This window comes from Rhinolophus hipposideros (assembly GCF_964194185.1).
Source record: "Rhinolophus hipposideros genome assembly, chromosome: 13".
In the NCBI taxonomy this organism is placed as follows: domain Eukaryota; kingdom Metazoa; phylum Chordata; class Mammalia; order Chiroptera; family Rhinolophidae; genus Rhinolophus; species Rhinolophus hipposideros.
The window spans coordinates 57,609,912-57,626,541 of NC_138059.1; the positions used below are offsets into that span (position 1 = coordinate 57,609,912).

At 42.3% G+C, this 16,630-nt stretch overlaps 1 protein-coding gene across 4 annotated transcripts in view; it reads left to right on the forward strand.

The window, feature by feature from the left end:
- Positions 1-5,870, forward strand: part of CHD7 (chromodomain helicase DNA binding protein 7) — a 177,975-nt gene extending 172,105 nt beyond the window's left edge. For all 4 annotated transcript variants that reach the window (XM_081070843.1, XM_081070846.1, XM_081070844.1 and 1 more), the window contains 4 exons: positions 873-1,094; positions 2,146-2,286; positions 2,532-2,636; positions 3,897-5,870. In XM_081070843.1, coding sequence (XP_080926969.1) covers positions 873-1,094; positions 2,146-2,286; positions 2,532-2,636; positions 3,897-4,814 — 1,386 coding nt within the window. In that variant the 3' untranslated portion in view covers positions 4,815-5,870. The remainder of the gene's footprint in view (positions 1-872; positions 1,095-2,145; positions 2,287-2,531; positions 2,637-3,896) is intronic.
- Positions 5,871-16,630: the final 10,760 nt, after the last annotated feature.

A 16,630-nucleotide genomic window follows, 5' to 3' on the forward strand; every position in this document is an offset into this window, starting at 1 on the left:
AATTTGTGAGGAGGCAGGTTTTAGCAGAGATGAGCTTGGAGACAAAGTGGGAAGCAAATCAGGGAGGGTTTTGATTGCGATGCTAAAGAACTTGGATTTTATAGTGAAAGTAGTAGGGACTCAGTCATCAAAATAGTTTAATAGAGTGATGTGACATAATGTTTTGAAGTGGAAGGAATACATTCTGGAAAACTGACTCCATTATAGCAGTGAAAAGAGTAGAATGGGATCAGGGAGACCAGTTAGGAACATTGCAGTAATACGGGCAGGAAGTCATGCCAGCCTGAACCAGAGTTGGAGCAGTAGGAATGGAGAAATGGGCTGACATAAAAATGTCTGGAAGTTGAAAAAACAGTTTGAGGACCACTGGCTGGATGATGATAAAATCTAAACTTCAATCTTTTTAGTGTTACCATACATACCTAACACAAAACGTTGGACTACTAACAAAATTGTACTGTTCACAAGTGCCAAAAAGCTGTGTATTAACTGGACTTCGGCATAGTTCTTTATTTAAAAAATTTTAATGATGTTTATCTATGGACCCCCAAGAGAGATTGAGAGGCTACCTCTCGTGCACATCAGGCTCAACCTGCACGGCCGTGTTGTATTCCTAGTGGTTTGCTTAAGCTTTCAGACATGGAGTGTGGATGACTGTGAATTCTCTACGTAATTACTCATTCTACAGTGTGGAGAATGATATTCAAGTTTCATCTTCTAATTGGATAGCTGTTCCAAAACTGACATTATTTCAAGTAGCTTTTTCCCCTTTTTGATCAATCCATTATGCTAGAGCAGCTTTTTCTTAGATAGGACGTTACAAGAATCTCTGTCTCCATGTGAGAATTCAGACCATTGTCAACTTTCTGCAGGAGGATGCTGAGGTGACCAAAGCTTTTGAAGAAGATATAGAGACCCCACCAACAAGAAACATTCCTTCTCCTGGACAGCTGGACCCCGACACACGGATCCCTGTTATAAATCTCGAAGATGGGACGAGGCTGGTGGGGGATGACGCTCCTAAAAATAAGGACTTAGTCGAATGGCTGAAGCTGCACCCTGCTTACACTGTTGATATGCCAAGTTATGTACCAGTAAGTACGGCGAGCTTAGTGAGACGAGTCGTCCTGCAAGGACAGTCCATGTCGTCTCCCATACAACGTAGAAATCCCTGGTCCCTCTGCGTTTGCTTGAATGTCTCCTTGTCTAAAACGATTCCCAGTTTTGGTCATTGTATAGTCTACATTCGAGAAGCTAGCTTTAGTTCTGTCCTATGGGAAGGGCAGCCTCGTAGGTATTTGAAGACTCCTATTAAGCATTTCCTTACCTTTTCCATCTCTCACCACACAGATAAGGTTTCTCCAGTATTCATATTCTTTGCCTGGCGTGGTTTCCAGGTGGTCTCATTGTTGGGATAACACTCATGAATGCACTTCAGTTGGTCTCCGCCTCAGGTCTGACCAGCGCAGCGTACTATGAAGCTGTTACTTGCAGAGATTTGATCAGCTAACGCAGCCTAGGACTTTCTTAGCTTATTTTGTAAGCAACTAACTGACACATATGCCTTAAATTAAACATTAGACCGTATCTCTGTATCATTTGTCCATAAACTGTTTACTAGCTAGCATTGCAACTCTTTTACTTCCATACTTATGTGATTGATTTTTGAAAACTTAAATGTAGGATTTTACATTTTATTATGTTGAGTTCAGCCTGAGTTGAGCTCCTGACAATTAGCATGCCTCTCCTGCAAAGGTCCTGTGATCCCTGGGTCCCTTCTCTTCTGTCCTAGATGCAACATCACCTCTGTATTCCTTCAACGAGTAGCAGTGAGCGAAGGTACTAGAGAAAGTTTCCTTTAAAATTACCATGACTTGGTTAAGTATTTGAAGAAAAGACTTGAAGTGGAGTTATTGACAGACAAAAGGAAAAGCAGACTCTTCAGTTTACATGTTTGTTTAGTTCCTTAATGTACAGGGGGGAAAAATAGGACTTTTTCCTTTGAAAGAAAAGTACGGTTTTTAGTAGTTAAAATTGTTGAATTTCCATAGTAGTTGAAAACGACTTCACTGTTTGTCATTTATACAGGAAAGAATAAGTACTAAATGCAATTTTACTAAATACATATACTTTTTTTTTTTGCAGAAGAATGCAGATGTGCTGTTTTCCTCATTTCAGAAACCGAAACAAAAACGACATAGATGTCGAAACCCTAATAAATTGGATATAAACACTTTGACAGGAGAAGAAAGGGTGCCTGTTGTCAATAAACGAAATGGAAAGAAGGTAAATGTTGGAAAGGGAAGTTGGACTCTCTGAGTTCTTATCCCAGAAAGAAGTGTTTTATCCTGACATCTTTTATTTAAAAAAAAAAAAAATTACATTTTTTCCAGGATCTGTGTATATGATATGTGTATGTATGTGTGTGTGTGTGTATATATATACATATCTATGTATATATATGGATAGAAGAGGGGAGAGGGCAGAACTTAACGTGTTTTTAAAGCATTTTCCTAATAACCTCTCTCCAGATGGGTGGAGCCATGGCACCTCCAATGAAGGATCTGCCCAGGTGGCTGGAAGAAAATCCTGAATTTGCAGTTGCTCCAGACTGGACTGATATAGTTAAGCAGTCTGTAAGTACAAACTCTGCATGTTCATCACAAAAGGTATCTAAACAAAACTGTTCTCCTGAATTTTTCTTTATTTTCTGTGCCATTAATTATTCAATTCTCTTACCTTAAAAGAATTGACATAATACATCATTTTCAAACATCATGAATACATCATCGTGTCTTATGTCAATATCATCAATCCAAAGTGGATTAGACAGGTCTGATTTAAAACGATTGTGTAGAAATACACATTCACAGTCTCAGAGGTGGACTGACTCACTGCAGGGAGGAGTGGCCCCGGTAAACCTAACTAACAGTCCATCGTGGAACAGAACTTATGGTGGTGGAGATTATTAGCATTAACTGTGATTTATGATATTAAAATAAAAAATACAATAATTCTGCCTAAATTTCTTTTCACTATTACTTTCTTTTTAAAATTAATTTGTTAATGTCTTGATTCCTTTGTTTGTTTGAAGTACATAGTAAAACTCCTTATTTTTCTTTTGGTGTACAGTTCTATTAGTCTTAACACAGGTATAGTTTTGTGAACTGCCACCATAATCAGACAGTTCCTCGTCCCCCCAAAATTCCCTATTATTCTCTCCCCACCACCCCGAGCCCCTGACAACTAGTGATCTGTTCTCCCATCTCTAGAGTTCTGTCTTTCTGAGGATGTCACATAAACAGAAGCATAAAGTATGGAACTTTGGTTTCACTTATCAAATTGCGATTCATCCAGGTGGTTGCATGTGTCAAAAGATTGTTCCTTTTTGTTGCTGAGCAGTCCCCCATTGCATGGATGTGCCCCCATGTGTGGTTAGCCGTCACCCACGGAAGGATGTCTGGGCCATTTCCAGATTTGGGCAATTCTGAGTATAACTGCTGTAAACATTTGTGTACAGGTTTTAGTATGAACGTTTTTCTTTCCCTAGAGTCGGTACTAAAATGTAATTTTAATTAAGTTTTCTATACTTTCAGCTTCCTTCTGATGTGTTATTTCTCGAGTTAGTTATGGATGCAGATAACTTGACATTTACCTCACTGATAGAGCCGCCTTTAACAATTTTTCTGCAACTCAGCATAATTCAGTGAGCTAATGGAATGCTAAAATACAGAATTTTTGCTCTCATAAGTCTAACCATTGTGCTCTTAGAGTGGAAATAATTGCTTATGTATTTCCATTCAGAATGTCAATTTTCAGATCATAAAGGCCCACACTGAAATCAAGTTTTATTCAGCAACTTTTACAGCCACTGTTTGCCTCTCCATTTCCCTCAGGGTTTTGTTCCCGAGTCGATGTTTGACCGTCTTCTCACTGGACCTGTGGTGAGGGGAGAAGGAGCGAGCAGAAGAGGAAGAAGGCCCAAAAGTGAAATTGCCAGAGCAGCTGCAGCTGCTGCCGCTGTGGCCTCCACTTCAGGAATCAACCCTCTGTTGGTGAACAGCCTGTTTGCTGGAATGGACCTTACGAGCCTTCAGAATCTCCAGAATCTCCAGTCTCTCCAGCTGGCAGGTCTCATGGGCTTCCCTCCAGGACTGGCAACAGCTGCCGCTGCCGGAGGCGATGCGAAGAATCCTGCTGCCGTGCTGCCCCTGATGCTGCCGGGCATGGCGGGCCTGCCCAACATGTTTGGACTGGGCGGGTTGTTGAATAACCCTCTATCCGCTGCTACTGGAAACACCACTACTGCTTCTAGTCAAGGAGAACCGGAAGACGGCACTTCAAAAGTAGAAGAGAAAGGAAATGAGAACGAAGAAGAGAACAAAGACTCTGAGAAAAGCACAGATGCTGTCTCGGCTGCTGACTCTGCAAATGGATCTGTTGGTGCTGCTACTGCTCCGGCCGCGTTGCCCTCCAACCCGCTGGCCTTCAACCCGTTTCTCTTGTCCACCATGGCTCCAGGCCTCTTCTACCCGTCCATGTTTCTACCTCCGGGACTGGGAGGATTGACACTGCCTGGGTTCCCCGCGTTAGCAGGACTTCAGAACGCCGTGGGCTCCAGCGAAGAAAAGGTCCCTGACAAGGCCGAGGGGGCCACCTTTCAGGAAGAAGAGAACCTAGACGGCAGCGATGCCGAGGAGAACCTGGATAAGACTGCGGAGTCCTCCATCTTAGAAGACGAAATAGCACAGGGTGAAGAGCTGGACTCGCTCGATGGGGGAGATGAAATAGAAAACAATGAAAATGATGAATAACCAGTACCAGTTCCAGTTAAAGTGTTTTAAAACTTTTGACAAGTGGTAGTCCTACTGTTTACACTCACAGTTAATGTTCATACCTAGTTTTATAAGCTGTTCTGTAACATAGTGTAGCAAAACAAAAAAAAAAAAGGAAAAAAAGTCCAAGTCATGTTATACAGGTGTGTTAAAAGGTATCTTGGTCATTAAGTATTGTGCAGTGCATTATTTATTATCCCTAGGAGAGATGAAATTTGAGAGGTGATCATGTCTTTTTAAGGAAATTTACATAATGCTCTGCTTTTTTTTTTTTCTTTCGTTTTCTTTTGGTACCATTGGTATTATAATAAAGAGCAATTTGTAACTGAGGGGCACTAATGGAAGGACGTGCTGCTCAAAGGAAGTATGAAGTTATATATTTAATTTTTTAATTTTAATTTTTTTGCTGTGAAGGTCAAGATGAAATTTACCATACATATCATACTTGCTCATTTGTTTCCCTTTCTGACTGTATGGGGGTTCCCACACGTGCGCATACACACACATCCATACACTCTGACAATCTCCACGTTAGTGTGAACGTCTCTGTCGTGAGGCGCAGCAATAATAAGGCAGCTGTTGAATGTGAAGGGTCCCTTTGGAAATTAACCTACTGGGAGGGTTCTTGCCAGAAGAACGACAGTTCCATTGTCTCGTGGTCTTGTAATGCACTGGTATAAACAAAATAAATAGATGAATAAATAAAGAGTGAGAGAATAGAGAATCAGGTACCTTTTTTAAATTAAAGGACTTTGTTACTTTAGCCACAAAGCTAAAACAGCATTACCTCAGCTCTAAACTAGCCTTGAAGTTTACAGACATGACTTTGTAAATGTATTGTTTTTCTTTGTTGTGATGTCCTTTTATTTTTTTCTTTGAAAACTGCTATCATGTAAGATAAAATGTAAATTGCTGCCAACTGTAGTAATGATGCTTTTAATAAAAGTGACCCATGATCTGCAGAAATGTAATTATAGGATGTAGTGTGTAGGGAACTGGTGTTCACTCTATTTTTTGTATTCGCAATAGATGCAAATACGGCACTCTGGCCTTTGTACAGTCTCTTGCTACACCCTCTTCTGCTAGATTAGCTGTTAGTAATGAGCTAAGCTGATTGTCTTCAGACTGGACGGGAAGAAAACCTTAAATTACCTTCACATAATTCCACTCCAGATATCTCAACAGAACCACACACAAAAACCTCCTATTACTCCCTCAAAAGGGCATCTGAGACTGAGAATACTTAAAAATGTGTGCAGCGTCTGATAATGTGGTACACCAAAGAACAAAAGGGCAAAAGAAAAATGAGGCTTTAATAGGCACAATATCTAGGTCATTTATCCTTGGTTAACGGGTAGAAAAACACAATGCCGGAGTGTCAGCAAGGGACACAAAGGCCCTCTGGTGTCCCGCAGACCAGCGCTTGATGCCAGAAACTGGCAAGCCCATGCGGAGTGGAAAGGGACCCACTCAGGCAGGCACGCCGAGCGCCCACGCACGCGCGCACAGACCGGAGAGCCGCTGATTTGTGCTCCCCTTTATGACCTTTGATATTTGCGGCACAATATAATTTGAGAGCTGTTTTCACCTTGTTATGTCACCTGACCAAATACAAAGCAGTGAAAAGGGAGAGGAAGAGACATGGCTCCAGGTGTGTGCGCGCGTCGCCTCCCTCCGCACCCTCCCCTGTGTCCACACATCAGCCCACCCTCACCTGATGTGTTACAACACAGACTGTCTGAATTCCTTTTAGACAATGAGATTCGCTTCATTTATATCCCAAGATGAAAATATACCCAGTGTGATTCTGGGAAAGGAACGACTTGAAACCTCTTTAGAGAGCCTTGGTCGCTTTTACCCCTCATCATTTCTATCGTCTTTTGAAAGTTAACAAGCCGGTGGTGTGCGTTGGATGGAAGTGCCTTTAAGAGAATATCCCCTGAAATGGAATTCTTTCAACATGGAAAATGAAACTAGATCTGCACAAAATACAGGGAATTTAAATATTTAAATAACTGAAAGATTATTTTTAAGCCTTAAAATAAGAATTTAGGTAGGGAGACGGTGTTTAATAAAGTGAGTTATAAAAGGGTCTTTTAAAAAAATTCTTTATAGTATTGGAAGTTTTTCTGTGACCTGTAAATAGAGCATATGAAGTGACTGTCACTGTTAGAAGAAGATGCCGAGAGCGAGGAAGGTCTTCAGAGCAAAGGTAGCAGGTGCCTGTGACCAGAAGGAACCCTGACTAGACAGAAGGTTCCCCGCAGAAATGTTATCTGGGATCCACTGTTAACAAGGCTTTAAAATCATTCAAATTTCCACGTTGGAAAATGCTTTTTTTTCCTTTTAATGGAATTAATTCTTGATATTAGATCTTGAACTGACGTAAGAAATATTTTAATGCAGTGTTTGTTGTACTCTCGTGTAAATTGAGCACTGAGGTGAGAAGTGCTTTGCGTGGCATTACTGCCTAACCATCACTTCTCTGGGAGGGAAATGCAGTTTTCCCAGGAGGGAACTGAGACTTGGAGAGTTTAAGAAACTGGCTAACAGTAGCTATAGGCGCTGCGTTTCGAACCCAGGCAGTCTGCATTCAGAGCCTGCTTAACACTGTCCTAAGTTACTGCACTCTTAGGTCTCTGAGAGAAAATCATTATTCGATAATGAGCTAAAGTGTTTGGGGCATCTATATTTTTACATTCCCCCTACCCTCAAATCCTTCCATAAGGAATCTGAAGTTTGAGGTTGGGAATTACAAGAAGGTCTGTATGAAGTAGAGCCTAGAATAGGGTGAGCTCTGACTCAGGAAACTTGAGTCCAGTTAACTCATTGAAATTTGGATTGATTTCCCCTGTAAGTATTTCTATTTTTATAAAGAAGTCAAGTTTTTTACAAAGATGAACTTAAATAAGCCTCAGAGCTAGTAAGTTGCAAACCTGGTACTTGAACCCAGGTTGGTCTAACTTCAAAGCCCAGGCCCTTGACCACCGTGTAATTACCATTCATCAGCACATTTATGGGGTGCTATGTGCTAGATGCTGGTTTAGTGGCAAGAATCCAGCAATGAAGAAAACAAACTCACCTCCTGCTGTCATGTCTAGTAGGAAGAGATGATAAACATCACAAGTAAAATTTTTGTAGATTTGAGGAAAATATTAAATAAGGTAATGAGGTAGTCAGGAAGGAGCTCTCTGTGGAGGGGACAGCTGTGCTTACACCTGAGTAGTGAGAAGCAGGAGCCAGATGAGCTGGCTGGAGTGTTCCAGGCAAAGGGAACAACCAATGCGAAGATCATGAATTATGAGTGAACTTGGAAGAAGGGGCACAGGGGAGCCTGTCTGCCTAGAAGAATTGGGAGGCAGGGACCAGGACCCCTGTTGGAGAACTTGCGTTGCCTTTTAAGGGCAGTAGAAAGTCTTTGGAAGATTTTGATGCAGGAAAGTGATTCGATCATATTCATGTTTTTAAATAAATAATCACTGTGACTGCAATGCAAAAAAATGGTTTGTAAAGAGGAGTTAGTCAGGGGCGGCAGGATAGCTCGGTTGGTTAGAGCGTGAGCTCTGAACAACAAGGTTGCCGGTTCAATTCCCACAGGGGATGGTGGGCTGCGCCCTTTGCAACTAAAGATTGAAAATAACAACTGGACTAGGAGCTGAGCTGCGCCCTCCACAACTGGTTTGAAGGACAACGACTTGGAGCTGATGGGCCCTGGAGAAAAACACTTTCCCAATAAAATTTATTTTAAAAGTCAGTCAGGAATTCTAGTTGGGGGACTGCTGTAGCAACCTTGGATCAAGGTAGTGGGTAGTAATAGAGATGGAAAGCAGTGGATGGATTTGGGATGGATTTTAAAGAGATAGAGCCTCTCATTGAAATTATGTGAATAATTTGAACTAACTTCAGGATTATTCCTACTGAAATACACCCAAAGTGAAAACAGATGAAGAATGTTCACTATACTTTTTTTTTTTTTTAAGAATTCCATGATTAGTGTTACAAGACACTGAAAACAGAAAATTTTCCTTCCATATCCTGTTACAAAATTATCTTTTCCATGAAAATTATCTGTATTTTGGGGAAGAGTTCTTAGAAACTATTTCTAACAAGTAGCGGAGGTGAAACCCGTGTGTGTATTGAAGGAATGTGTGTATGCCCTGAGCATCTCTATGTGTCTAGAGCCGTCAATAAATTAGGAAGAAAAACAATGTAAATGACTTACACTAACAAGCACTTAAAATTAGAATATATCTAACTCCTTCAACGTGGCTCTCTAATGAGCAATTTTATGTATTTTCTTAGGACAGATAAGATTTACCACACTTTTATAGACATTTCATAGGAAAGTAAACTACATTTGGCAAAATAGATGAGTAAATTAATTTCTGGAATATTTAATCAAATGTAAGACTCCTTCAGTGAAAAGTAGTTTATCATTTAATTTTTTATGGGAGAGTGAGCCAATATGGAGATTTTTCTGGTAGGAGTTAGGATGGTAATTTTCAAAGTTTTTTGAATGATTAAATCATTTTTATGTTTAAGGTTTCTGCTCAACTTTCCTATTGCTCCCATTTTTATTCTTGAGTCTCTAAACCAAAACTAAAACTCGTGTGTATGTGTTGGGAATGTAGCTCCATCCTCCTAATGGGTCTGTTGGTCTGTAGGTCTTACTTTGGATCTACCAATGTAGTTGAATTTTAATTTGCACCTCCTTAACCAATGAATGTTTAACCATGTAATTTAAATGAAATTGAAAAATAGGGTAATGACAATTAAAATTTCAAATATTCTTTCATCTAGCATCTTTATCTTCAGAACCATTTACTCTTATAATTTGTTTAGCCCCCGAACTGGTTGAAATTTTCATCAGTTGAACAAAGATGGCAGACTCCGTCTCTAAACACTTACATGTCAAGTGCAATGGTGCCTCTCCCAATGAGGTTCCTTCTCCTGCGAAGCTTTCTTATTCACGAGGTCCTTCCTGGACTCTGAGATAAACTGTCACGGTGAATTAATTTTTAGTTATAGCTAAAGGACAGCATAAAAGATTTCTAATGTATAATAAAGAGAAACACTAAGTCAAAATGTTCAGGCATCACTTAATAGTCTACTTGAAGTGGCTCCGTCCATTGTCCCTTGCCCGCCTCTGCATTTTGATCTGAAAGCTCAATTTCAAAATTACACATGAGAGAAACCTGATTCTTTTCTGTGACTGGAGACAGGTACTGCAGTGGACTCACGTCCTTTGCAACCCCAAACCACCGCAGTTCCTGACATTCCAACTTGGAGTAGGCGGATGACTGCAACCTAAGTATGCTGTAAATGTAATGGTTCGGGGAGTACACGTCACATTGCAGAATAGAAAATTCTTCCTGTTGAACATGTTTAACCCTGTTCCCTTAGGAGTCAGGAAGCTCTTAACATTTTAGAATTCAGCATTTTCGTTGGTTAATAGGCACTTTCCAGGTAATCCATGCCACACCCCAGTGTTCTTGCCACCACCCCTTTACTTGGTGAGGCTGGGTCACTTGCCCAGGGCCAAGTGGTAAGACAAGTGTGGTGGAGAGAACTAGAACTTAGACTTTTCCAGTGTAAGCTGTGCCTAGTGGTGACTGTCTTAAGTAGAAACCTGCCATTCGTGTTAATTCAGGTCTGCAGTCTTAAACAAAAACCCAAACCTAAAATAGAATAAGCTACAAACTCTCTTAACAACTGATGTCATGATCAGAAGAACAAACAAGAAGGTTCCAGAATCTCAGGATGCAAGACAAAAGTACTAGTGAAGGGTGACTGAGAGATGTTTGAGATCAAGTTTAAGCAATTACAGGCATGCTTTACATCCACGCTGATTTTATATCACCTATGCAGCTGGTAGTCTGAATAGTTTTGTACATTATTAGAGCTTATTCTCTAGGATTATGGATACTAAATTAGCTCTGAATTTCTGAATGACCCTAAAAGGCAGCCCCAGATAAGTCTGAAACTTAAGTCCCAGCGTAATGGTGTTGTTTCAGCTACCTCCACACACCGGCTTTTCTAGCACTCAGGACGGATTTGCATATCTGTAGCTGCAGAGCTAATGTTCTCTCACTAGGTTCAGGGGCCCTGCAAGGCAACTCCAGGATCTTTTCCATCTTATTGTAAGAGTTCCTGGAAAATGAGAGGCAGCCATTGTGTCAGACTGTGGAGGCATTGTTCTTCCCCAGACGAGGCTGGCCTGTTTCTCAGGTCCTCGGTTTCTGCTTCTTCAGCCATGGCTAGCTTCTGAGGAGCAGCTGGACTGACTCAGAATAGCCCGGAGGGTTATGTAAAACCGTTTAAAAATCTCCTTTACCCTCTTACTCTGCACAATGTAAAGTTATAAACAAACCCCAAACCCCCTTTAGAGTCCCATTTTGCAGAACCTGTGTGTTCTGAGAGAGAAAACAGAGTAACTAATACAGCAATGGCAACTCAGTGACACGGTGCTTGGCCTGCCCCTCAGGCCCCAGGAGAAATTGGAGAAAAGATTCCATTGGTCATCTATATATACATGGGAGTGGGGGGTGGCGCGGGGAGGGGGGGAATGAGGAACAAAGCCAAAAATATTCCTTTACATTTCAACCAAAAACCTGTCTATTGATACAAGAAGCAGTTGTTTATTACCATTAAAACCCTCCTGTTGGGGATAATTACTGTAAAAATCTGAATACTGTTTATGACGTCAGGGAAACAAAAGCTTTTTGAATTTATGTTGTGTTTTTCTTTTTTAAAAAAAAAAAAAAATGTGGTTTGGGAGCAGGCCAAAAGAGCAAAACAAAATGCTGACCTGTGACAGGTGGGAAGGAACTAGGAGACCAAGGTTTTTGTAAGACTTTTGTAAGAACAAAAACAACTTAGAGAATCATTTGTTGCTACTTGTATTTGGAGCTCAGATGACTAAAGGGCTAAAAACTCATCTCCAGTTGGCATGTTTCAAACACACCTGCACTCCTGTATGCATTTTTGCCTACTCTCAGTATTTACTGTTTTATTTTGTAGTGCGGTATAAATGTTGGGGGGACATTGGACACAGGCCTGAGCATCTAAAATGCTGTTGATGTCGCACATTTATTCTCATGGATGATACGGAGAATGAGGCTTTTCCCTCCCCTCAGGCAGGCACTGAAATCCACCATAACTTGGGGGCTTAGGCAGACTCACTGTTTTAATAGCTGTTACCGGTACCCATTCTCCTGGCAGTTGATGTGTCAGCTGCAGCTAAATGTACTGAATAATGAAGAAGGCCCTGAGCCCACAGATCCCAGGGCAGGGCAGATGACAAGGATTGGTTGTCCTTGGCTCCGGGTAGTTTTAGTTTCCTGCACCTGAGAACCTCATCCAGAGCATGAACAGTTTAAACTCATCTGGATTTACCTGAAGGCAAGGCCACCTGGTTTCTGAATTGTTGCCCCTCCCCTCTCATCCCCCCCCAAAAAGTTCAGAAACTTCAGTTAAATGACACACATCAGCCTCTCCTGCATGAACACAGTCATGATGCCACTTCCTTTGAAGGTGCCAGCGGTGATCTAAAAATGGTAGCAGCAAAGGAAGAACAGCACCCCTCCTGCCAGTGTCCACGGGCCGATTTCTTTCTGGGCTTGGCCATCTTGTTTAAAGGATTCAAGGTGGCCATTTTGTGCTTTGGTCCTTCCTACATGAAGCCTCTTCTCTCTCAAGGACAAATGCCATGGAGTCGTTTTGTATATTAAGGACACTTTTTTAAAGCTCACTAGAGAAAGGGAACAATAGACATCATTCTTGTCCTTAAGCAGCAATCAACTAGCAAATATTTAATGTGCAGCTGGAGGGTATGCTGGGGAGTGGGGGTGAGGGACAAAGAATGCAACCAGGGTCCTTGATCTCAAGGGCCTGAAGATGTTGCTGACAGTTTATATAAATAACATATCTGCCTGCAATTTACAGATTTCAAAACATTTATGCGTGCATTATCTCAGCTGATACAACTTTGAAACCACAAGTTTAAAGATATTAAGATATTAAGGCTCAGCAATCCAAGGCTAGCAAGTGGCTTGGTTGCGTCTTGCAGGCAGGTTTCTGCACTCTAAACCCAGAGATCTTTCTACCACATTATGACACCAAAGGGCAACTCCACCGTGCACAGCGTGGCAGTTCTGAATGCAAGAGCTTGGGCTCCTCTCTGAGCCTCACCTGCCTCGTTTGTAAATTGGGAATAATAACACCAATCATGATAATGCCTTCCTGTAGTGTTGTGTGAGGATTAGAAATAGTGAATTTGTAAAGTCCTTACTGTCCAGTACTGAGCTGACACTCAATTTGAACCGTCATCATCTAATGAGTTCCAAAGCAGGGGAAGACGACGCAGTCAGAGCACTGCAGAAGTCGCTTGGTGATCTGGTCTGTAAGGAATGTTTGGTAGAAATGAGGCAGCTGCCATCGTGGAAACATAGGTAGTTGACTAGAACAAAGAGGGTCCCAGAGGAGAGCGTCGGGTGGGCTTGAGGCTTCCTGGAGCACTGGCCCTCCAGTACTAAAGATGAAAACAGTTACCCTGGCACCTTGTGCATACTCATATTTGGATATGAATTTTTCCAAAACTTCACAAAATACAACATACGTTTTCTCCTTCTAATACACTCTAATCTTTCTGTTGTATTCTGTTTCACTAAAAAAATGATCATTCCCTTCTAAATTGCTTTTATGATTTAATATGGGTGGTGACCTGCTACTTGAAAAATTGTACTTTAAAACAAGGAGTCTTGGGGCGGCCGGATGGCTCAATGGGTTAGAGCACAACTGGGTTGCCAGTTTGATTCCCACATGGGCCAGTGAGCTGTGCCCTCCACAACTAGATTGAAGACTACCAGCTGCAGCTGAGCTTCCGGAGGGACAACTGGGTGGCTCAGTTGGTTAGAGCGCCAGTTCAATTCCCGCATGGGATGGTGGGCTGCGCCCCCTGCAACTAAAGATTGAAAATAACAACTGGACTTGGAGCTGAGCTGCTCCCTCCACAACTAGATTGAAGGACAGCGACTTGGAACTGATGGGCCCTGGGGAAAACACACTGTTCCCAATATTCCCCAACTTATTCCCCAATAAAAATTAAAAACGCACATGCACACACACAAAAAAAAACACAAGGAGTCTTAACCTTGGTCCTGGAGTCTTAACTTGGGTCCATGGATGGGCTTCGCGGGAGAGAAGTGAAGGTGGCCCCAGCTCCTCTGAAGTTGGATGCATGTGTGTGTGTGTGTGTGTGTGTGTGTGTGTGTGTGTGTAGGTGGGTGTGTATATGTATATTTTTCTGGGTTCCTAAGTTTCATCTCGTCCCTAAAGCATCTATGAATCCCTCTTTAAGAGGATAATGAGAAAGAGCCAGAAAATTAGATTTGAGTTGATTGCTTTTATTTAAAACGTTTTTTAAATTTTATTTTTCAATTACAGTTGACGTATAATATTATATTGGTTTCAGGTGTACAACATAGTGATAAGACATTTATATACCTGACAAAATGATTACCCTGGTAAATCTAGTACCCACCTGACACCATGCATAGTTATTACAATATTATTGACTATATTCCTTATGCTGTACTTTACATTTGCAAGTGTTTTTAAATGCCACTTAGAAATGGAAAACTGATGAAAGGCCAGTCCCTGAAGAGGAAACACCAGTTCAGAGTGAAATTGAGTATTCCCCCAAAATGCCTCCCAGACACAGGACTCCCCTCTCTACTGAGTAACAGCCAGCAGTCCTGACTGCCTCCTTTTTCTCCTGCCCAAAGTGGGCACGAGAATGGCACTTACCACATAGGCCTGTTTTGAAGACTGAATGAGGTAATGCATGTGGAACTACTGAGCAGAACTGGCACAAAATAAACACTTTCACAATGTCAGCGATTGTGCGTGCCGTCCCTGCATGACGATGGTACCACAGAAATGGTTGTCCCCATTGTATCTGCTTAATGCTTGTGTGAGTGTGTGGGTTTGTTCTTAGTGGGATGAATTGTTTCCCTCATTCATTAGCATCGAGGCCTCTCTCCTCGGTCCGCATGCAAAGCTAGAAGACAAAAATGAGTCCTTTTCTCCCTAGCTGGCTTCCAGAAATTGGCCCGGGACTTGAATGGCATCCCTGCCAAGCTAACCCAGGTTCCTGGATGCCCAGGTGTGCCCGCCTCTGCCAATTGGCAGACAGGCAGACAGCACCCTTAGTCACCACTACCTTCGCCCCAGCAAGCTCGGGACCCCCATTCCTGTTCCTACTCGCCTTTAGTATAAAAATCAAATTAAAATAAAACCAATTACGCCCTAGAGAGTTGCCCTCAGCTTTCTACCCTTACAAGGAAGAAGCTGGGGTGAAAGGAAAAAGGCCTTTCTGCCTAAGTTGTTTGCCTTTGGGGAGTCTGAGTTTCTGCCTTACTTGAAAGGTCCACCACATTATTTGCTACCGCGCTGTTCGGTCATGAACGCTAGGGCCCCATACAGCAGCCACTTCCCTTGAGTCCGCAGTCAGGAGACACAGCAGACTCAGGCTGTGCAGGACACAGATGGATGGTGAGATGGGTCCCAGGCTCCAGGGAGAGGAGGACATGCGAGCAGACAAGTTCTCTGCCCGGAACCAGCAATTCTTTTTGAAAGCTTGCTTTGAAAGGACACAGAGACCAAGGTTTTGCTGGTTTTAACAGCTCACACCTGGTGAAGAAGGAAGCTTTGTACACCTACAAGAACTGGGCCTAAAGGTAGTCAGGTGGCTCAGTTGGTTAGAGTGTGAGCTCTGGGCAACAGGGATGCTGGTTCGATTCCTACGTGGGCCAGCGAGCTATGCCCTCTGCAACTAGAATGAAGTCATTGAGCTGGCGCTCAGCTCCTGGGTGGCCAGGTAACTCAGTTGATTGGAGCGCCGGTTCTCAACCAGAAGGTTATTGGTTTGACTCCTCGACTCCCTCAAGGGATGGTGGGCTGCACCCCCTGCAACTAACAACAGCAACTGGACCTGGAGCTGAGCTATGCCTTCCACAACTAAGATTGAAAGGACAACCACTTGACTTGGAAAAGTCCTGGAAGTACATACTGTTCCCCAATAAAATCTTTAAAAAAAAAATCCATAATTCTTAAAAAAGAAAAGAACTGGGCTTAGTTATTTGTGTTTTGACGTGTCGGTTTTTCACTGAAAAAAAGGATACTGTGTGTTGCAATCTGAATTGTATCCGCCAGTACCTCAGAATTGTGACTGTATTTGGAGATAGGGCCTTGGAAAGGGTGATTAAGTTATAATGGGGCCATTCGGGTGGGCCCCAGTCCAAGCTGACCAGTGTCCTTATAAGAAGAGATTAGGACACAGACCTCACACGGAGGGAAGACCACATGAATACACACAGGGAGAAGATGGTCATCCACAAGCCAAGGAGAGAAGCCTCAGAAGGAACCCACCCTGCCGACACCTTGATCTTGGGCTTTCAGCCTCTAGAACCGTGAGAAAATCAATTTTTGTTTTTTAAGCCACCCAGTCTGTGGTACTTTGTTACAGCAGCTCTAGGAAACTCATACCCTGTGTGTGTGTGTGTGTGTGTGTGTGTGTGTGTGTGTGTGTGCGCGCGCGTGCGCACGTGTGTGTTTGTTTATGAATTCATATAATAATAGTTTACAAGTGTGGCCAACCAAATCAGAAAAGGAAAAAGACCCCACCACATGGAAATAAAAAGCAGTACTGAATGTTGTTGCTAGGGAGAGGCACTCAGGCTGCAGTGGGTTTGATTCATCCTGCTCGGCCAGTGACAAGTTGTGTGCTCCAGAGC